The following is a 19,396-nucleotide window of genomic DNA, read 5'->3' on the forward strand; positions in this document are numbered from 1 at the left end:
TTTGTGTAAATCTATGATTATGTATATTTGTAACGTCTGTGTGACTTTATTTTCTTTATTGTTCTGCTATACAGTTGTTTCATTTTTATTTTTTGTTCTTAAAGGCTTTCACTGGTTTGATGTGGTCTTTGTCTTGCCTGTTTCTAACTGACTTGAGTCAGTACTAATCAGTTCCATCAGTACCACATGCACTGCTCACATTGGGTAGGTAGAAATACCTGGGGTGTATGATGGTTTGTCCATACTGAAGAATTTGTTTAGGCCAAAATGTCTGTATTTCTGCTCAGGCATGTAAGTTAATAAATAAAAATAAAAATGAGATTTCTGAGACATCTTTCAGTGTACAAAAGCGCCCCCTTTTGACCTTTGATATGAAAGAATGTCCGCATAAAGATAATGAACAAATGTACGGAGAACAACCCCAGTTTCTCAAGTACATGTGGTAAATTCTATGGGTTGCTTGCATTTTACAGCTTGAAGCAATATTTAGAAGCTGTTTGAATGCACACAAAGTAAATGAAAAGTCAACCAGAGACAAACAGAAGCAGTTTTGCTTTACTTACAGTGAACTGTGATAAGTATACATCTGCTTTTCATGAAAACATTTCAATTTGAGTAAAAATACAGAGAGGGGACCAGAAACAAGAAGGTCTGGGACATCCTTGTGGCCTAGGGCAGGGCCTGCACACATTTCTTTGCATAATTTATCAATCCCCCATACGTAAACATAATAGATGATATATCTATACTATATTTATAGTAACCTACCACAGTAAATTATATAATGATTATTCAGCTTTTGTGCCAAACCATCTTTTTTCCTTGCGGACTGTGAGCAGAAGTTTTGTGGCCTGGTGCCAGTCTGCAGCACAAGGGTTAAGAACCACCGGCCTAGTGTATAAGGTGCTCAGCATGTAATCCCAATATCTCCTGTTCAAGTCTGATCTGAATTTGCCAGTACTGTCACTTTCAAATAAAAGCAAAATATCTGAAAACTATTTAAGACTCTATGCTTCAGCACATTAAATCTGAAATAAAATAAAGGATACTACACTTAGGTGCCAAGTCTGATCTTTAATTTGAGTTAGTTTACGTCAATATTGAAAGAACTATTTGTGAGATATAAACCTTTTGACACACCCTCCAAATTGCAGGTTTCAAAAGTAATTGGACACGTGGCTACTAAATGTTTCTTGGGCACCTCTGTGTCATTTCAACATTAGCTCATGCAAAAAAGAGCTCACATGTGAGAGTTGCCATTTAGAATATGGTGGAGTTTGAGGAGTAAAGAGGTGATCATGCAAGTGAAGATAATAATGAGGCTAAAAAGAACCATCACAGAGATATCAAGGGTAATTGGTTTGCCAAAATCCAGATTGAGTATATTCTAAAAAACCAAAGGCACACTGGAAAACTGACCAAAATGACCATAACATCAGAGGATTCACCACAAGATGAAAACCCCTGATAAGCCTCAAAAACAGAAAGGTCAGGCTGCAGTTAATAAAACAATATAGAAAAGGTAGAGTTCTGGAACAATGTTCTATGGACTAATGAAAAAAAATCCACCTCCATCAAAATAATGGAAAGTGGGGGGGGGGGAGCATGGCCGCCAAATGAACTGGCACACTGACATTTAATGATGATTTCACTGCTGATGAAAGTGACAGGATGAATGCAGCAGTATACAGGAGCATTCTGCGCTCAGATTCAGCCAAATGCATCAAAACCCATGGGATGACATTTCATCTTTCAGCAGGACAATGCTCCTGAACATATAGTCAAAGCAACCACATAGCTTTTCAGGGTAAAGAGGTGGAATATCCTCGACTGACCGAGTCAGTCACATGCTTTCAGTCCAACTGAGCAGCGTTCCACTTAGTGAAGACCAGACTAAAGGCAGAGAGACACCCCAAACAAGCAAGAGGCTGCAGGGAAGCTCTGGGAGAACATCACCAGGGAAGATACAAAGTGTCAGCTGTCTGTGGGTCAAAGACTTCAACCAGTCATTGACTGCAAAGGATTTTCTACTAAATATTAATATGATGATTTTGTTTGACTTCCTGTGTATCTGTCCAATTACTTTTGAACCCCCCAACTTTAGGTACTGTGTGTTAAAAGGGCTACATCGCCCACACACCAAACCTATTCAAATTAAAGCTGATATTTAGAACTTTAAAGTAGTATCCATTATTTTATTTCAAATTGAAAGTGCTGAAAAAAAAAAAAGTGTAACTGTCTAAATACTTACTATTAGGACTGTAAGTATGGTAATTAAGCCAGGGACATTTCCTCTCTTTAGGCTTTGACTTTAAAGGGACTGTGAATATTGATAGCAGACCTCATGGCACTCTGGAAAGCAGCTCTCAAGCTAACTTGGTATGCACCAAAGTGTTGGACAGATCTGTGTATGCAGCCTAGTGACTTTCTCTGTAAACATAAGTTTTTGAGCTTGCATCTCTAAAATAACCATCCCCTTTATAAAAAGGTCCACCTCACAAGGTGGCTGGTGGCAGACATTTTGAAAACACACAATCATCGATGCTCTTTTCAAAGAGTTTCAAAATCCCAAGCAATTTTAAATAATCTCTTTAAACTGCTGAATTCCCTTTAGTCTAGATTTATGTAGAAAATGTAAATACTTAAAGCAGAAATTATGAATTTAAAAAAATCCAGCCTTACCTGCTCCAGGAATAATCGCAAGTTTAGTCTCAACAAGTCCCATGTTTGCAGTATTAGCTAGGGAGATCAAAGAGCAGTATTACTATTTACACATAAATAGTACTAATTCCACTACTACCAGTATAAATGTATTTTATAATACATAAATAAATTAGTAATCATAAGTTCAATAATAACATTAGCTATGCATGCAGTACTCAGTGACAGAGAAACACAAGTACTATAAAATATTTTAAAATAAGTTAATTTTGTACATAGTAATTTTAACTGGACTATTCAATCAAAAACACATATAGCCTGTTTGTTTCTGTGAAAGCCTATTTTGCAACAATAGTGCCATTTCTTGGCACAGACAAGACTTTCAGGGCTTTCACACAAATAGTTGATTTCACACTTGTCATTTGTAATGAATCGGGACAGTCAATGGCCAGGAAGTGGTGTCACTCTATTTATCCTCCATCTTCTATCTGCCATCTGCATCATTGAACGCAAATACTAGAAGTGTATGGCCCTAATAATCGTCCTTTTACTTATGGTAAAAAAATTTAATGTAACTCTACATATACAGATAGACGGTGAGTGCACAGCAAGTGACTGGCAAGTAGCTGATGCTCACTCTGTGGCACCCACGTCAGCTGGTTAGCTTACACAGAAACATAGCTGTTTGCCTGGTTTGCTGATGCACTGAGGCTGTGGAAAAACAACATGACATCATGTGGCACTTGTCACATCTTTGCTGTTGGGACGTTCTTCTTTTCATTTTACTACACCAAGTATGGAGCTCAGAAAATGCATTATACACTCACTAAGAACTTTAATATGAACACCATATTAATACTGGGTAGGGCCCCCCTTTGTTCTCAAAACAGACTAAATTCTTCATGGCCTGGATTCCTCAAGATGTTGGAAACATTCCTTTGAGATTTTGATCCATGTTCACATGGCTGCATCACATACATCTGGTTTACATAAACTCATCATAGACACAAGTGTCATGGCAAAATTGGACTTTTAGTGATTTCTTTGAACTTTTTTTTGCTTAGGCATAATACGTGTACAACATACTGTACATCTTTGAAAGAAAAAAAAATTGGTGTACAAGTTTTAATTTATTTTGAGTTTCTGAAATCAACATGGTCAAAATTATACATACACCCACTTACATTATTAATTTTGTGGTGCTGAAAGTTCAAAAGTGCCTTTTAAATTGCCATGGCCGAGGTCTCTTAACTTCCTGTTAGTGATCACGAATGACTACAGCTGGTAGCTTCTCTGTGCACACATAAAAAGGGTTTGTTTGACAGCACTCATTGGATTGACCAAACACACAGTAGAATGGGAAACTCCAAGGTGCTCAGTGCAGATCTCAGAAAGAGGATTGTAGATTTACACAAGTCAGGGTGTCTCTTGGTACCATTTCTAAACAACTGCAGATTCCAAATTCATCAGTTCAAACAGTTGTACAAATGTACAAGTTATTGGGAGGTGCAGCCACTTTGCCAAGATCTGGAAGAAGACCCAAACTTTCCCCCTCAGCTGAGAGGAAAATGGTTCAGATGGTCAGGAACCACCAAGACACAGGCTTGCCATGAACGGGAAGCTGCTAGAGCACCAGTAACACTGTCTACAGAGATGAATATCATGTCATACTACAAAACTGAAAAAGAAAGCTTAGCTTCAAAAGGTTTAAACTCAGTGTTTGATAGTTTGAAATCCAATAAAATAAAGGTTTTGCAAGATTGAAACTAAGTTTTGAAGTCTTGCATAACATTGTGATAGGATGTAAAAAAAAAAATTCAAATCTCTGCAAACTTTATTTTGTATTTGAGTTTTCCTTCTTCGCAACTGCAGGACTCTAGTATTTCTCAAACACATTTTCAGAGTTTCAAATTTGTCACTGTTCTCCCAGCGTGTTCATTTTTTTTCCCCACGTTTGAAACCTTGTAAATGGTAACCTGAAAACTGGTGTGCATATGGTAAATTGACTGCACTTTTATAGTGCTTTTTTAGTCTTATCGACCACATAACGCGCTTCACACTACATGCCACATTCACCCATTCACACAGTGCTTTTCTAAACATAAAAGGCTCTCTATACACACCCACACCCACACACACACACGATACATCGGGGGCAATTTGGGGTTCAGTAACTTGCCCAAGAACACTTCGACATGCGGACTGGGGGAGCCAGGGATTGAACCACCGACCTTCTGGTTAGTGAACACCCTGCTCTACCTAAAAAGTGCTGAAACGTTGAAACTTGAGTTTCACAATGGCCAACCTTTTTCTTTACACTTCTGCGGATGTACATTTGCACTCATACTGCAGACTGTTTTTTCAGAGCTTTCAGAATTTACAACACCCACTTTTCAGAGATTTGCCCACACAGTTGTGAGCTGTGGCAGAAATTTCTGGCAGAAATCTCTCTCACTTGCCTGGAGGCAGGGGCATGCTTAACCTATTCTTTGGTCTCTGCTGAAATACATTCCAATTACATATCGTATTTACTGTGTTTTGTGAGAATGACAGACTGCTCCGCCAAACACTAAAACACAAATAATACGTGAACAGGATGCTGTGTTTTCTGAACAGTCTGGCTGTCCCCAAGCAGTGCCTGTGGACGACGCTTTGCACATTTTTCTTTTACACACTTTGGAGATGAAACTATGTAAAAAGAAGCAGAGGAGGTGGAACCAGCCCCAAGGTTTTTAAAAGTAAACACACTCACCGCTGCGTAGAGTCATTTAGTTGAGTTAACTTCAAGTTATGTGTGTGTTTGTGATCTTGTTGTGTGCATGACTTTATAGCGCTTGCCTGCCCAACCAAACAGTGTTTAAAATCATTTTTCTGCCCAAAAGCAGAGCTAACTGTTAGCTAGTGACAGCAGATAGCTGGTGCTAGTTAATTGATTTGGTTGACAGGTAAACTAAGTAGCTGACTGTTGTAGTTGACTCAGCTAAAAAAACAGCTGTATGCTAATGTCACTTGTTTATCATTACTGTCTTCTGCAGGTCAGTGGATATTCACCAGTGTAAGGCTGCGTGAAATGTTTACATTTACAGTAGAAGTTAGTTAACCTAGTCATTAAAACCACAGCTGTAATGGCTGCACTGACTTAGACATGTATTTCTATTTATTAAACTCTAGTGTGGTCTTTATGTCCAAAAATGTTTATGTTACCAGCATAGTGTTTGTGGGTGCAGATTATACAGACCAAAGAAATGTGTTGATTAACTTTGACTGATTAATTTAATAAATGTACTTTGTCCCTGTTTGATAGATTTGGGCCCTCCATGGGTAAGCTGTGCTTCTAAGGGTACCTACTGTACGACTGCACCTGAATAACTTGGAGAGACCCAGGCTGCAACTGGCAACGGGTTAGCTGACATACAGTACACAGTGTAATTTGGGCAGTAAGATGTTAGTTACTTTCGCTCGGTCTAGTTTATTTGATTTGAAATGAAACAATGACTGAGACCAAAGCACTGGCTGGGATTTGAGCAGTTTGTTATCACATCCATACTTGATGATCACTGAAGCAACTACATCCTCCTTTTGTACATATTCTGCCAATTTTAGAACATTGCAGGAAGATGACAATCTTAGACATACAGCCAGTGAAGCCTAAGAGTTTTTATGGCCCAGCAGTGAAATGGTCTTGACGGACAAGGTCAGTCATCTGACCTTAGATGTCTGGATCATAGACTTCAGACAGTCATCTAATGAAAAAATTTGACTCCAATTATTACTGAAGACAAAACTGAGGGCAGAAAGACCCATAAACAAGCAGCAACTGGCGGCTGCCGCAAAGGCCTGACGAAGCATCTCAAGGGAGGACTGAACTGTATTGAACTGTACGTGGTATGTGACTGCCAACTGACCTTTTGCCTTTGGTCTGATTTTCAGTCATTGGGGGAGCAGTCTGTCATTCCCATCTAACCCAAATATGACATGTTATTGGACTGTACTTCAGAAGAGACCAAATGATAGGTTAAGAGCAAACGCCCCTACCTCCAAGATCCCAGCCTTTTTTTTTTTCCAGAGCTTCTGTTTCAGTCTCAGACCAGAGCTGCTTTTAAACTCAGCTCTGAAAGAACAGTCTGCAATACAAGTGCAAATGTACATCCACAAAAGTTTCAAAATAAAGATTTGCCCTTTAAAACCTCAAATTCAATGTTTCGGAACTTTTTCCCCCCAACATATGCGCACCAGTTTTCAGGTTACCATTTACAAGGTTTCAAACCTGGAAAACAAACTAGTACCCTGGGAGAAAAGCGACAAATTTGAAACTCTGAAAATGTGTTGGAGAAACACTAAAAAGAGTGCTGCAGTTGCGAAGAACTCAAATAAAAAAGTTTCTCAACCTATCACAAAATTATGCAAGAATTCAAAACTTAGATTCAATCTTGTAAAACCTTTTTTTATTAGATTTCAAACTTTCAACAACTGAGTTTAAACCTTTTGAAGCTAAGCTTTCTTTTTCAGTTTTGTAATATGACATGATGTTCATCTCATAGTTTACATTGCCATGGACTGAGAGGCTGCTGACCAAGAAAGAAGCCCCTGCTCCAAAATCGACACATTCAAGCTTGACTAAAGTTGGCAGCTGATCACATGGACAAAGAAAAAGCCTTCTGGAGCAAAGTTTTATTTTCAGTTGGTTGGCCACAATGTACAGAGGTATATATTAGAGGAGAGGAGTAAACCCCATGAATCCCAAGAACACTGTACCAACTGTTAAGCATGGTGGTGCTAGCATTGTGCTCTGTTTTGCTGCCAGTGGAACTAGTACATTTCACAAAGCGTATGGAATAATGACGAAGAAGGTCTACCTCAGAATTTCTCAGCATAACCTCAAATCATCAGCTAAGACAGTTGACACAACTGGGTGCTCCAACAAGAAGAGGACCTCAAAACACACATCAAAGATAGTTGTGTAATAGGTAATGCAGGGTAACATTAAGCTTTTGGAATGGCCCTCCTAAAGTCTTGACCTCAACCCTATTTAAACTATGTGGACTATGCTTAAAAGTTGGGCAGTACCAGGGAACCAAAAAATGTCATTGAAATCTACCAATTCTGCCGAGAAGATATGTCATTTATCCAACCAGAATTCTGCCAGATATTTGTAGATGGCTACCAAAACCGTCTAGTCAAGCAGCAACTTTCTGAGGGATAGTCAACCAAATGTTAAATGTGCTGTATGAATACTTTTTATCCTGTATGTTTAATTTTGACCCTGTGCTGATTTCAGAAAACCCCAAATAAATCAAAACTTTTACACCAAATTTGGGGTTTTTTCTATTAAAGATGTATGTTGTAAACTCTGTCTGCCCCAGAAAAAACAGTTCAAAGAAATCACTGAAAGCCCAATATTGCCATGACATTCATGTTTATGATGAGTTCATGTAAACTTCCAACCACAACTGTAAATTCTGCAGTCATATTCATGAAACCAGTCTGAGTTGACTTTGGCTTTGTTGCACTTTGCATCATCATGCTTGAAGCAGCCATTCAAAAATGGTTATTGTGGCCATAACACCTCTTCCTAACATGCACTTCAGAATTCATTGTGCCACTTCTATCAGTGGTCACATTGTCAATACCACTAGTGACCCACTTCCACTGGCAGGTATACCCATGTCCATGCCATAACACTGCCTCCACCACGTTTGACAGATGATGTGGTGGCTTTGGATTGTGAGCTGTTCCTTTCCTTCTTGATACTCTGCTCTTCCCATCATTCTGGTGCTAGTTAATCTTGGTTTCATCTGTCCAATCTTGTTACAGAACTGGGCAGGTTTTTTAGATGGTTTCTGGCAAAGTCTAATCTGTTCTTTAGGGTTACCAGTGGTTTGCACTTTTTGGTAAACCCTCTGTATTTATATTCATGATAGCGTCTCTTGATTGTAGACTTTGACAATTATACGCCTAACTCCTCCAGAGTGTTTTTGACCTGGCTTGATGTTGTGAAGGGTTTTTCTTCAGCAAAGAAAGAATTCTGTGATCATCCACTTTAGTTGTCTTGCGTGGTCTTCCAGGCTTTTTGATGTTGCTGAGTTTGCCAGTTAATTCCTTCTTTTTAAGAATGTACCAAATTGTTGATTTGGCCTTTCCTAAAGTTTTTGCCATCTGTATGATGGGTTTATTTCTTTTCAGCCTAATGATGACCTCCTTCATTTTCATGGACACCTCTTTGGACCACATATTGGGAGTTTCCCATGAAAAGCTACCAAATGCGAATACAAAAGAAAATTGTGTCATTGTCCAAATACTTATGTACCTGAATATATCTGAATGATGAATAAAAAAGAAAAAAAATCATGTGAAAGAATTTTTGCTGCATTAAACATGTTGTTGCTACTCCTGTTTTCCATTTAACACAATCAAATGTCATAAGATCGCTTCAAAACTGTAAATGAGCCATGTCCATCGTTGTCTTTCCGTATTAAAACTGTTCAGCTCTTGATTTCAGCCTCTTTGTCCCCCTATTTCCCGTTATTTCTGATTGATGTCCTATCTGTTGACATGTTTGCCATGTAAATGCTTTGTAATAACAAGACTACGTCAAAGCCTAGCATATGGCTGGACCGCATATGGTCAATGTGTGAAACTGAGGACGTAGTTGAAAACTGTTGAGGAACCGCTGAACACAAATGAAGTCCTGGTTGAAATAATTTGCAACCCTGAACTTTAAATACAGAATTGAGAATATCTTCATAAACACAATTTAACTAATTTTTAAAAATCAGAATATCTTAATAAAATAGTCAGTTACTGAACAACAAAATAAAATGCTATCATATAATGAAATAAAAATTAAAGACATAAAATGTACGCTTGACACAATTATTGTCACCCTTTTGATGAATTTAAATTAGTTCCTTAAACAAAATAAAAAACAAACAACAACCAGCTGGGCTTAATTTTGAGGGTTCACATGACCTGAATTAACCAATGAATGATGGTTTTACTGCATAAAAAAGGGGCTGATTGTTTCCAGTTTTTCGCAATGGCAAAGACAAGAGAACTGTCTGACAGAATCAGAAATGCTATTATCAAAAAACATAATTCCAAAGGCTGCAAGGCAATCGCCAATGAACTTGAAATCCCAGTTTCAGCAGTTTGTAATGTTATCAAGAAGTTTCACATTGATAAAACTGTTAAGATGCTTCCAAGATTTGGTAATAAGAAGAAACTCAGTGAGAGCAGTCTGTGAAGGTTGATACGGATTGTGGAACAAAACAGCACCCATACATCAAAAGAGCTTCAAGCTGTCCTGCAGCTATCTGGAGTGGTTTCAGCCGGTACCATACACCACAGACTAAACCAAGTAGGGGTCCATGGGCGAAGGCCAAGAAGGAAACCGCTATTGAAAGAGAGGCACAAAAAGGCGAGACTAATGTTTGCTAAAACTTTCATAGACAAGGCACAGTCTTAATGTTCTATGGACAGATGAAACCAAAGTAGAGCTCTTTGGGAATGCAGTACATCAGTGTGTTTATAGGTGACGAAATGAAGCCCACAGGGAAAAGAACACCCTAAACCTACAGTAAAACATGGTGGAGGTTCTATCATGTTGCGGGGCTGCTTTGCTGCCTCTGGTACTGCAGGTATTGAATGTCTCAAAGGAATGATGAAATCAGAAGATTACCAAGGCAGGACAACGTCCCAAAGCACACATCCAGCAGCACAAAAGAATGGCTGAAAAGGAAAAGATGCACTGTTTTAAATTGGCCAGCAATGGGTCCTGACCTAAATCCTATTGAAAACCTTTGGAGAGAGTTGAAATCTGCCACTGCAAAAAGGACTACTGCAAACTTCAAAGAGCTTGAATGCACAGCAATGGAAGAGTGGCAGAAAGTACCAGCAGACAGGTGCAAGAAGCGCCTAGATGGCTACAAGAAACATTTAGAGGCTGCCATTGGTGCTAAAGGTTCTGCAACCAAATATTAGGGAAGGGTGCCAATAATTGTGTCTGGGGTACATTTTGTGTTTGTATTTTTTCACTATAATGCAAGATTTTTTTTTTTTAATTTCCTCTTCTTCAGTAACCTTGGACATTTTATTAAAATATTCTGATTATACAAAATTCTTTTATTTAGATTTTTTTCCTGAAGACATTCTAAATTCTGTGCTTGAAAATCAGGGGTGCCAAAAATTTCAACCAGGACTGTACTTTCAATGGAATGTAGCCAAAGCCTGCTTGAAGTCGCTAAGTGTCGCTAGATGACATAATATGCTCATTAACATATTCATGATGTCATCACATCGTATTTGCATTCCATCTAGTGTCATCTAGTTTTAACCCCTTTACCTGTTTGCTTCTCTTCTACTGTGTCTGCTCACATATACAGTAATTTAATAAAGCTGAATTCCCAATAAAGCTGTTGTCATTTACATGTTTTTCTGTTTCTGTTGTCAGACAATGGAACCTCGCACTCATGCAGCAATACTGGCGACTGTCTCCTAAGGAAAGCAGCTAAGGTTTGTTGAAAAAGTTGCTAGATTTGTTGCTAGGTGCTTTTTTTGGGGGGGAAAAAAAAAAAGAAGAAGCTAAATGCGGTCTAAAATGTCAGTATATCTGGCAACAAAGGCGAGTAACAGTGACTGTAAAGGTTAAAAACTGTTTGCGCCAATTCACTTTGAAAGAGCAATGGCCAATGGGGAAACTCCAAAACTTGGCTGGCTGGCCAATGGTGTAACTTAATCACTCAGTCAGTCAGTCATGGACATTCGCGTTTGTAAATCTGGCCTCGCTGTTGCAGTCCAGCCAAAAGGACAAATACATGCCTGCTAATATGCAGGCAAAACAACACAACTATGTCAGAGCTACTGAAATGAAAGCTAACCTATCTAGTAATTACGTTTCTCTATTAAGCTACCTTATGTTACATGTTAAAATACTAATAATTTCCCAATGTGTACCTCCTGCCATAGTTGTTACTACAAATGCCACTAGTCTGATGCTATCTGCTAGTACCTACCAAATAAAGCTAGCATTAGAATTATACTAATGTGGCACATAATACAATGGTGAGTTCCGTACCTGTTGTAGAAAAACCAAAAAAGTGCATCCCAGCAGCAGACAAAGATGTCACAAGTGCCACAGCAATGTTCTGTTGTTGTGGCACTTGTCCTCACAGTACATGGATCAATGAACTGGGCAGACAGCTGTTTTACTGTAGAAGCTAGCCTGCTAAGACCACATTTCCACAGAAATTTGCTTTTCATGTAAAAACACAGCCTCTGTCATTCAATTTAATGTGGGAAGTGGGTTAAAACTGTTTTAACAAAAGGAAAAGGACACTTATCTCAGCAACACATCATCTTCAGCCAAACATCTTCTAAAATTTGCATTCAACAATACCATATGTTCAATGATAGACAGCAGACGGAAGATAGAGGGGCACCATTTCCTGGCCTTTGCCTGACACTCGAAAAGCTGGTGACCAATCGGCTCTGTAACACGCCCACATGAAAGCTTTGTGTCACAACTGAAACTGAAGAATTCAGCAGCGATACTGAAAAAAGTGGCAGCGAAAAAAAAATCCCAATCAGTGAGAGAAAGGTGGAGATTATTGTAATCAACTGTAGCACTCTTGTATAGCTTGATTTAGTTTAGTTTATTTAATTTTGCCTTTTAGGTCATTTCATGGTTTCAAATTGTTTTCATTCACTATCAACTTTTTTTTTTGGCTGATTCTTGGGAGATTTTGTTCCAGCTATTTTGACTCAGAATTAATTCCATACATAGCTGGTACAGTGAGAATCAACAATCATTATATTTAAATAGATTCACCATATTAGTCTGTTAGCATCAGTTGTTAATTATTGTATTAATTTGTCAGAGGTGTCAAACAAACATTTGCACTGCTTATTAACAGTGTTTTGTTCATTTACCAGAGACATACTTATCTGTAACCTCAAAATAAAGTCCACTGAGTCTTACAGGCAATTCTGATGTCACAAGCAAGGGCCATTTCCAAGCCTCCTCCTAAGGCAGCTCCATCAATTGCAGCAATTGTTGGTGTCGGCAGATTACCTGTAAAAGAAAAGACAATATGGTACCATTCAGATATAAATGTATTTGTATGTACCTCTTTGAACCTACTGCATCAGCTCACTACCACTACTCAACTACCAATCTAACCACATTGTTTGAAAATATATTGTCTTAATTTTTGACAGAGCTAGCACTTTTTCAATTTAATGATAACAACAAAATTACATGAGATGTGATAGTCAAATAAGTTTCATTATTATTAAATAAGAAAATGAGACTTCAACATGCACTGCCATCTACTGCTCAGAACACATCCGAGTCAATAAATCTGCAGTGAATTCATGAGCTGTCACTGAACAGTCTTTACCCAGCTCTGTAATGAGCGCTCTTGCTTTGGACACAAATGATCCAACTTCACTCTGTTGCATCTTGGCCCTCTCCTTCAGGTCTGCACCTGCACACAGAGAGAAAGCATCAGCATCAAGCAAGAGGCCTATGGTTTCTCTTCTTATAAAATGCAGCACAGAAGTGGTGTGGTATCTGCTAAACCTTCAGTATCAAGATTTCTGAATATAAAGCTGAATACACATTTTGTCTCTACTAGATCCAAACCTGCTCAGCATTAAAGAGTAAAAACATCAATATGAAATGTTATACAAAAAATGATGCATTAAATTTGGATTGGCAAATTGTCTACAACTGAAGAATAAAGCAAAAATGGAAAGACTCCAACAGTCATAAATCCCTCAAATGCAATAACGAAGATAGTGTACCTGCACAGAAAATCCCAGGGACCAAACTGCATAAAATGACACTGCGCACTTTGTTATTCTTCTTGATATCCTCCACAGCCTCGAACATCTGAAAAGACAAAAAAATGTGTGTTTTTTCCCAAAAAAATTCCACTCCAATTTTAACGTAAAATTCCTTTGATATTGCCTAAGAAATAAATAAACTGGAGCATATTTCAAAACAAACTAAGAAATCATATAAGAGAGATCAGAAAAAAACTGAACCTGCGTGATCTACTGACTTTTCATTCACTGTTGAGTGATCATAGTTAAACTGGAATTAGGCTTCTCAGAAGATAGGCATAAACGTGTCTACAAACGTGTCAACATAGGTCATAGAGGCTTTCAGAGGAACCGAAACACACACCTTCCGAATCTCAACAGAACTTTGTTCAGATCTGCGGGTCAAGCAAGTTGATTGGCTGACTCAACTTGAGTCGGAAGGAGGGTCAGAAAGGGATAAGAAAAGAAATGGACTACATATAAGTATACAAGAAAAAGCCATGTTAACCTCTCAGAGTGACCTCTTTGCATATTAGCCTACATGCAGCTCGGAGAAATGGAGTTCCAGCTTTACTTCTGTTACAAATCATTGACTTAGTCACCTTTATCATGTTAAATTTTTAAAAAATGAATAAAATAAATAAATAAAAATAAAGATAAATAGTAATACATACCATTTTGACCAGATTTTTGCTTATAGCATTTTTGGCTTTTGGTCGATTTATCCCAACAACAACAATACCTGAAAGACAGAGTTAAATCATGCTGATTAAAAATGTTCCACAAGTAACACGTTAATGAAGCATTTTAGACATCACATAACACAATGTTGCAACTGTAAAACAAGCATGGTCTACCAAAATCAGATCATAAAAACTGAAATGCTGTGTCCCAGTTCTCTACTACATAAAATCAACTTCAGTGCAGTCGGTCACTGATGGTGTGACTGCTGATAGAAGTAGCAGGATGAATTCTGAAGTGTATAGGGCTATACTATCTGCTCGGTTTCAGCCAAACGCTGCAAAACTGATAGGACGGTGCTTCACAGTACAGATGGATAATGACCAAAAACATACTGCAAAACCAACCCAAGAGCTTCTCAAGGCAATGAAATGGAATATTCTTCAATGGCCAAGTCAGTCATCTGACCTCTGCCCAACATAGCATACTTTTCACTTACTGAAGACAAAACTTAGGACAGAAAGACCCACAAACAAGCAGCAACTGAATGCGGCTGCAGTTAAGGCCTGGCAAAGCATCTCAAGGGAGGAAACTCAGCATTTGGTGATGTACTTGGGTTCCAGACCTCATTAAAAATAATCCTTATATTTATAATTATGTTAGTTTGTCCAATTACTTATGAGCCTCTGAAAATGAGGGACTATGCATAAAAATGGCTGTAAAATGGTCGCATTTATGACCATTTTTTGAGAGTGTGCGAGTTAAAATTTCACATGGTCGCATTCATATGAGCATGATGATCATTAGGCTGTTTTGGTGCCCATATAGCAAAGGTACTGCGTAAGCCATAGTGGTTGAAAGTAGTACTTTTTCTTCTTGGGTTTACATAGGTCTCGGGTTTGCGTAGGTCTCTATGTCTCTACACACGTGATCTGAATCAAGATGGTGCCATGCAGGAGGCAGTCTGTTGCAGCAGCTCACGACTACTTGTTTGTTTGCTGAGTGCTGTCTAATTTTTCGTCCGTTTGTCTTCCAATGGATTATAATGGCTACTCGACTTTTTAAGTTGCTTTCTATGTTTTTACTCATGTTTGGACTCTTTGGGGCTACTCCAGTAGACAACAGCAGGCACCACTGTATTGTTTCCAAGGTTGAACAACTGGGCGTTGCAGTATATGGATCGTCCTGTAGAAAAACCAGCTATTCCCCACAAACTAAGGAGGAGGAGACGTGGGTGCAGAGCTGGAATTAAGAGTCGGGCACGTAGGAGGTGGTATAAACCTCTTTTACATCTTTTATTCTGGGGAATGTAAGATCTCTCTCTACCCAGATGGAGGAGTTAGCAGCACTAACACGACATCAGAGGGAATACCAAGAGTGCAGTTTACGTTTCTCAGAGACAGGGCTGCACGGACTGATCCCTGACTCGCATAGGATGCAGGAAGGCTTTCATTTCAGTTTTGTGAGGGAGGACAAAACTGAGGTGGAAAGCGGTAAGAGGAGAGGAAGGGGGTTGGCATTATTTGTTAACAGTAAAAAGGTGTAACTTTGGACACACTACTGTCAAGGAACAACTTTGCACTAAGGACACTGAGCTACTAGGTGTTAGCATGAGACTTTACTACCTACCAAGGGAGTTTTCTCATCCTATTGTTATAGTGGTGTATGTTCCACCATCTGCCGCAACAGAAGCAGCATGTAAGATTATCCATACTTTATCATCAGGACTGTAGACAAAACATCCAGAGGCTGTACTCCTCATATCTGGTCACAATAACCATACCTCACTGGCCTCCCAACTACCCCCCTTTACCCAGTATGTTAAGTGCCACAACATGGAAAATAAAATGCTGGACTTACTGTACTGGAATGTCAAGGATGCTTATTGCTCTTCTCCCTTGCCCCCCTTAAGAAGATCTGACCAATCAAAGCAGTGAGGAGCTGGTCTGTAGAGGCAGATCAAGACCTGATGGACTGCTTTGAGACCACTGACTGGGAGGCACTCTGTGGACCACACGGGGATGACATCGACAGTCTCACCCATTTTATAACTGTCTATGTCAACTCCTGTGTGGACAGAACTGTGCCCGGCAAGAGGGTACAGTGTTTTGCTAACAACTGTGGGTCAAACCTGAGCTGAAGCAGCTGATGAACCTCAAAAAGAGAGCCTTCATGTCAGGGGACAAGGAGGAGTTACAAGGAGATGCACAGCGAACTGAAGCGGAGGATTAAGGAGGGAAAGGACTGCTACAGGAGGAAGTAGAAGGAAAAGCTAAACAGAACAGCTTAAGTGATGCCTGTAAAAAGGTATGACGAGTATACCTCAAAAGTATGAGGAATATACACCCCCCCCCGGCCTGATGCCAGTGCCAATTTCTGCCCCCCCCCCCGAAAGAGCTCTATCATACCTGACCGGTAACACTAACAAGGATTATACCGGCCCACCTCAAACCCATGGTCAACTACTCTATGGACCCTCTACACTTTGCTTATCAGCCGTGTATAGCGGTCGACAATGCAGTCATTTACAGGATACAAAGATCCGTGTTGCACCTGGAAAAACTGGTAAGCACTGGGATGAATAATGTGCTTTCAACACTATCCAACCATCACTGTTGAGGAAAAAAATGGAGAGGATGGGGGTGGATCAAGGCCTTGTATCCTGCACCGTCGACTACCTCACCAACAGACCACAAAATGTTAGAACACTGCATTGTGTATCTAACACAGTGTAACAGTACAGCTGCTCCAAAAGGAACAGTTCTTGCTCAATTTCTTTTCACTCTATACATGGCTGACTTCTCATTTGACACAGATAAGTATCACATCCCAAAATTCTCAGATAACACAGCGATTTTTAGTAATATCACCGGTGGTGATGAGTGCAAGTACAGGGGACTTATCAAGGACTTCAGACAGTGGTGCCAGTGAAAATTGCCTCCAGCTCAACACAAAGAAGACCAAGGAGCTGGTGATAGATTTTTGCAGAGCCAAACAGTAATCCATCAGTCCAGTGTACATCCAGGGGACTGAGATTGAGAATGTTCAGTCCAATAAATACCTGGGTGTGCATCTTAACAAGCTGAACTGGACGGACAACTTCACGGCCCTATACAAAAAGGGCCAGAGTCATACCTATCTACTGAGGAGATTATGGTCCTTTGGTGTACAGGGAGCATCCCTGAAGTCCTTTTATGACTCAGTGGTGGTATCAGCCATCTTTTATGCAGTTATCTGCTGGGTAGGTAGCATTGCTGTAAGGGGCAATAATAGAATAAATAAACTGAGCAGCAGGTCTGGATCTGTCCTTGGGTGCTCCCTGGACAACTTAGAGATGGTGAGTGAGAGGAGGGTGCTGGCAAAACTCCAGGCCATCTTGGACAACTCCTCTGTATGAGTACCTGTGTGCCCCAGGCAGCTCCCTAAGCAGCAGGCTGCTCCACCCATGATGCTCTAATGAGCGATTCTGCAAATCATTTGTTCTCACAGCAGTCAGACTCTACAACAGCAGTCTACACTGCTCATAATGATCACAGTCCGGTTGGTGATTACTGTTTGTGGCTTGCTGCCGTAAAATCTATATTTCCCTTCTTGGGATAAATAAAGTTTCACATTATCTCTTTCTTCTTCACTGTCTCAGTCGGTCTCTCCCTGCCTGCACTTTCATCACACTTGTACTAATGATGAAACATGTGAAACAATCCATTTAGCTATTACTGTGTTCCAAAGATGATACAGTCTATAGCTGATTATTTTAAAAAACAAAATGAGGAGAGAGAGGAGGCGGCTGGTGGACAGGGAGAGCCAACGAGAGAACGGGAGAGAACAACTGAGCCATATCCCCTTTCCACCAACACGAACTTAGTGCTAGTACCGGTTCAGAGTTGGTGGAACTTGCGTACCATCTAAGAACCGGTTTGCTTTACTAGGGCTAGAGAGCCACCACAGAGCCATGTTATTACCTCTGTATACGTCTATGCTTTCCCAGCAACGCTAGTACCAAACTGGCTGCTCTGGCCAGGACTAGCAGGACTAGTTTCCCTGCCATTAGCAGCAGACCTGCTAGCACCCTTGTCACTGCCACCTGATTGCTTGTGTTTAAAACAACGCTCATATTTTGGCCTGACTTTTAGGTGATGGACGCCAATAGTCTTTGGTTTTAGAGGGATTTATAACACTTGTTGGAAAGCTTTTATTGCATTTAACGTAACAAGTTTGGGGGGGGGGGGGGCACTGTGCAAGAGGTTATTGGTTTTAGACCAGCAACGTGTCGCTCTCAAACCAGTTTTCCTGGCTGAGAGCCAGTTGTTTTACTTTCGAAAACACAAAGAACCAGTTCCAAATTAGGCACCAGCTTTAAACCAGCCCTCAAACTGCCTTGGTGGAAAAGGGGTACTATTCCCAGTTTTAAACTAAGAGCATCCAATTCATCTAGTCTTAAATCTGACTCACACAATGTTTTGTATTAAATTCTTAATTTTATATAGTGGCAGAAACAAGTTACTTTCTTCCTTCCTTTTCTCATTAATTAACTTACTAAATGTTTTAGATAATTCTCTAACATTATATTTTACAAATTCCCATTTACTACGGCAAATGTCCATGGTATCAGTATTGTCAGTTTGGGTTATTTCTTTTATCATTACGTAGTACTCCTTATTTTTTAACAACTGGAATTAAGCTTCCTGTAACCTTTGTTTTTCTTTTCTCTTTTGGCAGAATTTATTTTTAATAATTAATTAAATATTAATGATCAATTAATGGGGCTTTTGAAATAGATAAGCGGTTGTTCGATCCCGGGATCCTTCTGTTCCTGCCAAAGTGTCCTTGGGCAAAACACTGAACCCCTAAGTTCCTAAAATCCTTTGGATAAAAGCGTGCCAAATGAGTAAATGTTAATTTATGACACATTGCATAACTACATCAGTAGCAAGCCAGTAATCAACTCTGAATTTGCAGGTACCATTAGATTTAAACCAGTAGTACTGTTTATTCCCTGGATTTAGATTTCTCCAAATAACTGCCAGGGAATTTCTATTAATTCATTCTCTAATTGTGTCATTATAGTGACAAATGTCAAATTCAGAGGGCCACCAATCTTCCCACTTATCCATGTGTCATATTTCAGAGTAGAGCATTTTAAGTTCCAATACAGCATAATGTGTTATTTTCAAGCATTTTTTGCTTTGAACAATAGTTCTGTGACCATACTTATTAGCTATTATCAAAA

At 39.4% G+C, this 19,396-nt stretch overlaps 1 protein-coding gene across 3 annotated transcripts in view; it reads right to left on the minus strand.

The window, feature by feature from the left end:
• Window positions 1-19,396, minus strand: part of auh (AU RNA binding protein/enoyl-CoA hydratase) — a 34,345-nt gene that overhangs the window by 11,867 nt on the left and 3,082 nt on the right. For 2 of the 3 annotated variants that reach the window (XM_040157855.1, XM_040157857.1), the window contains exons 2-6: window positions 14,160-14,227; window positions 13,465-13,552; window positions 13,059-13,145; window positions 12,638-12,730; window positions 2,683-2,739 (exon numbers count right to left, since the gene is read on the minus strand). In XM_040157855.1, the coding sequence (XP_040013789.1) occupies window positions 2,683-2,739; window positions 12,638-12,730; window positions 13,059-13,145; window positions 13,465-13,552; window positions 14,160-14,227 (393 nt within the window). The remainder of the gene's footprint in view (window positions 1-2,682; window positions 2,740-12,637; window positions 12,731-13,058; window positions 13,146-13,464; window positions 13,553-14,159; window positions 14,228-19,396) is intronic. The other variant, XM_040157856.1, reaches the window with a different exon arrangement.

This window comes from Xiphias gladius, chromosome 20, assembly GCF_016859285.1.
Source record: "Xiphias gladius isolate SHS-SW01 ecotype Sanya breed wild chromosome 20, ASM1685928v1, whole genome shotgun sequence".
NCBI classification, from domain to species: Eukaryota; Metazoa; Chordata; class Actinopteri; order Istiophoriformes; family Xiphiidae; genus Xiphias; species Xiphias gladius.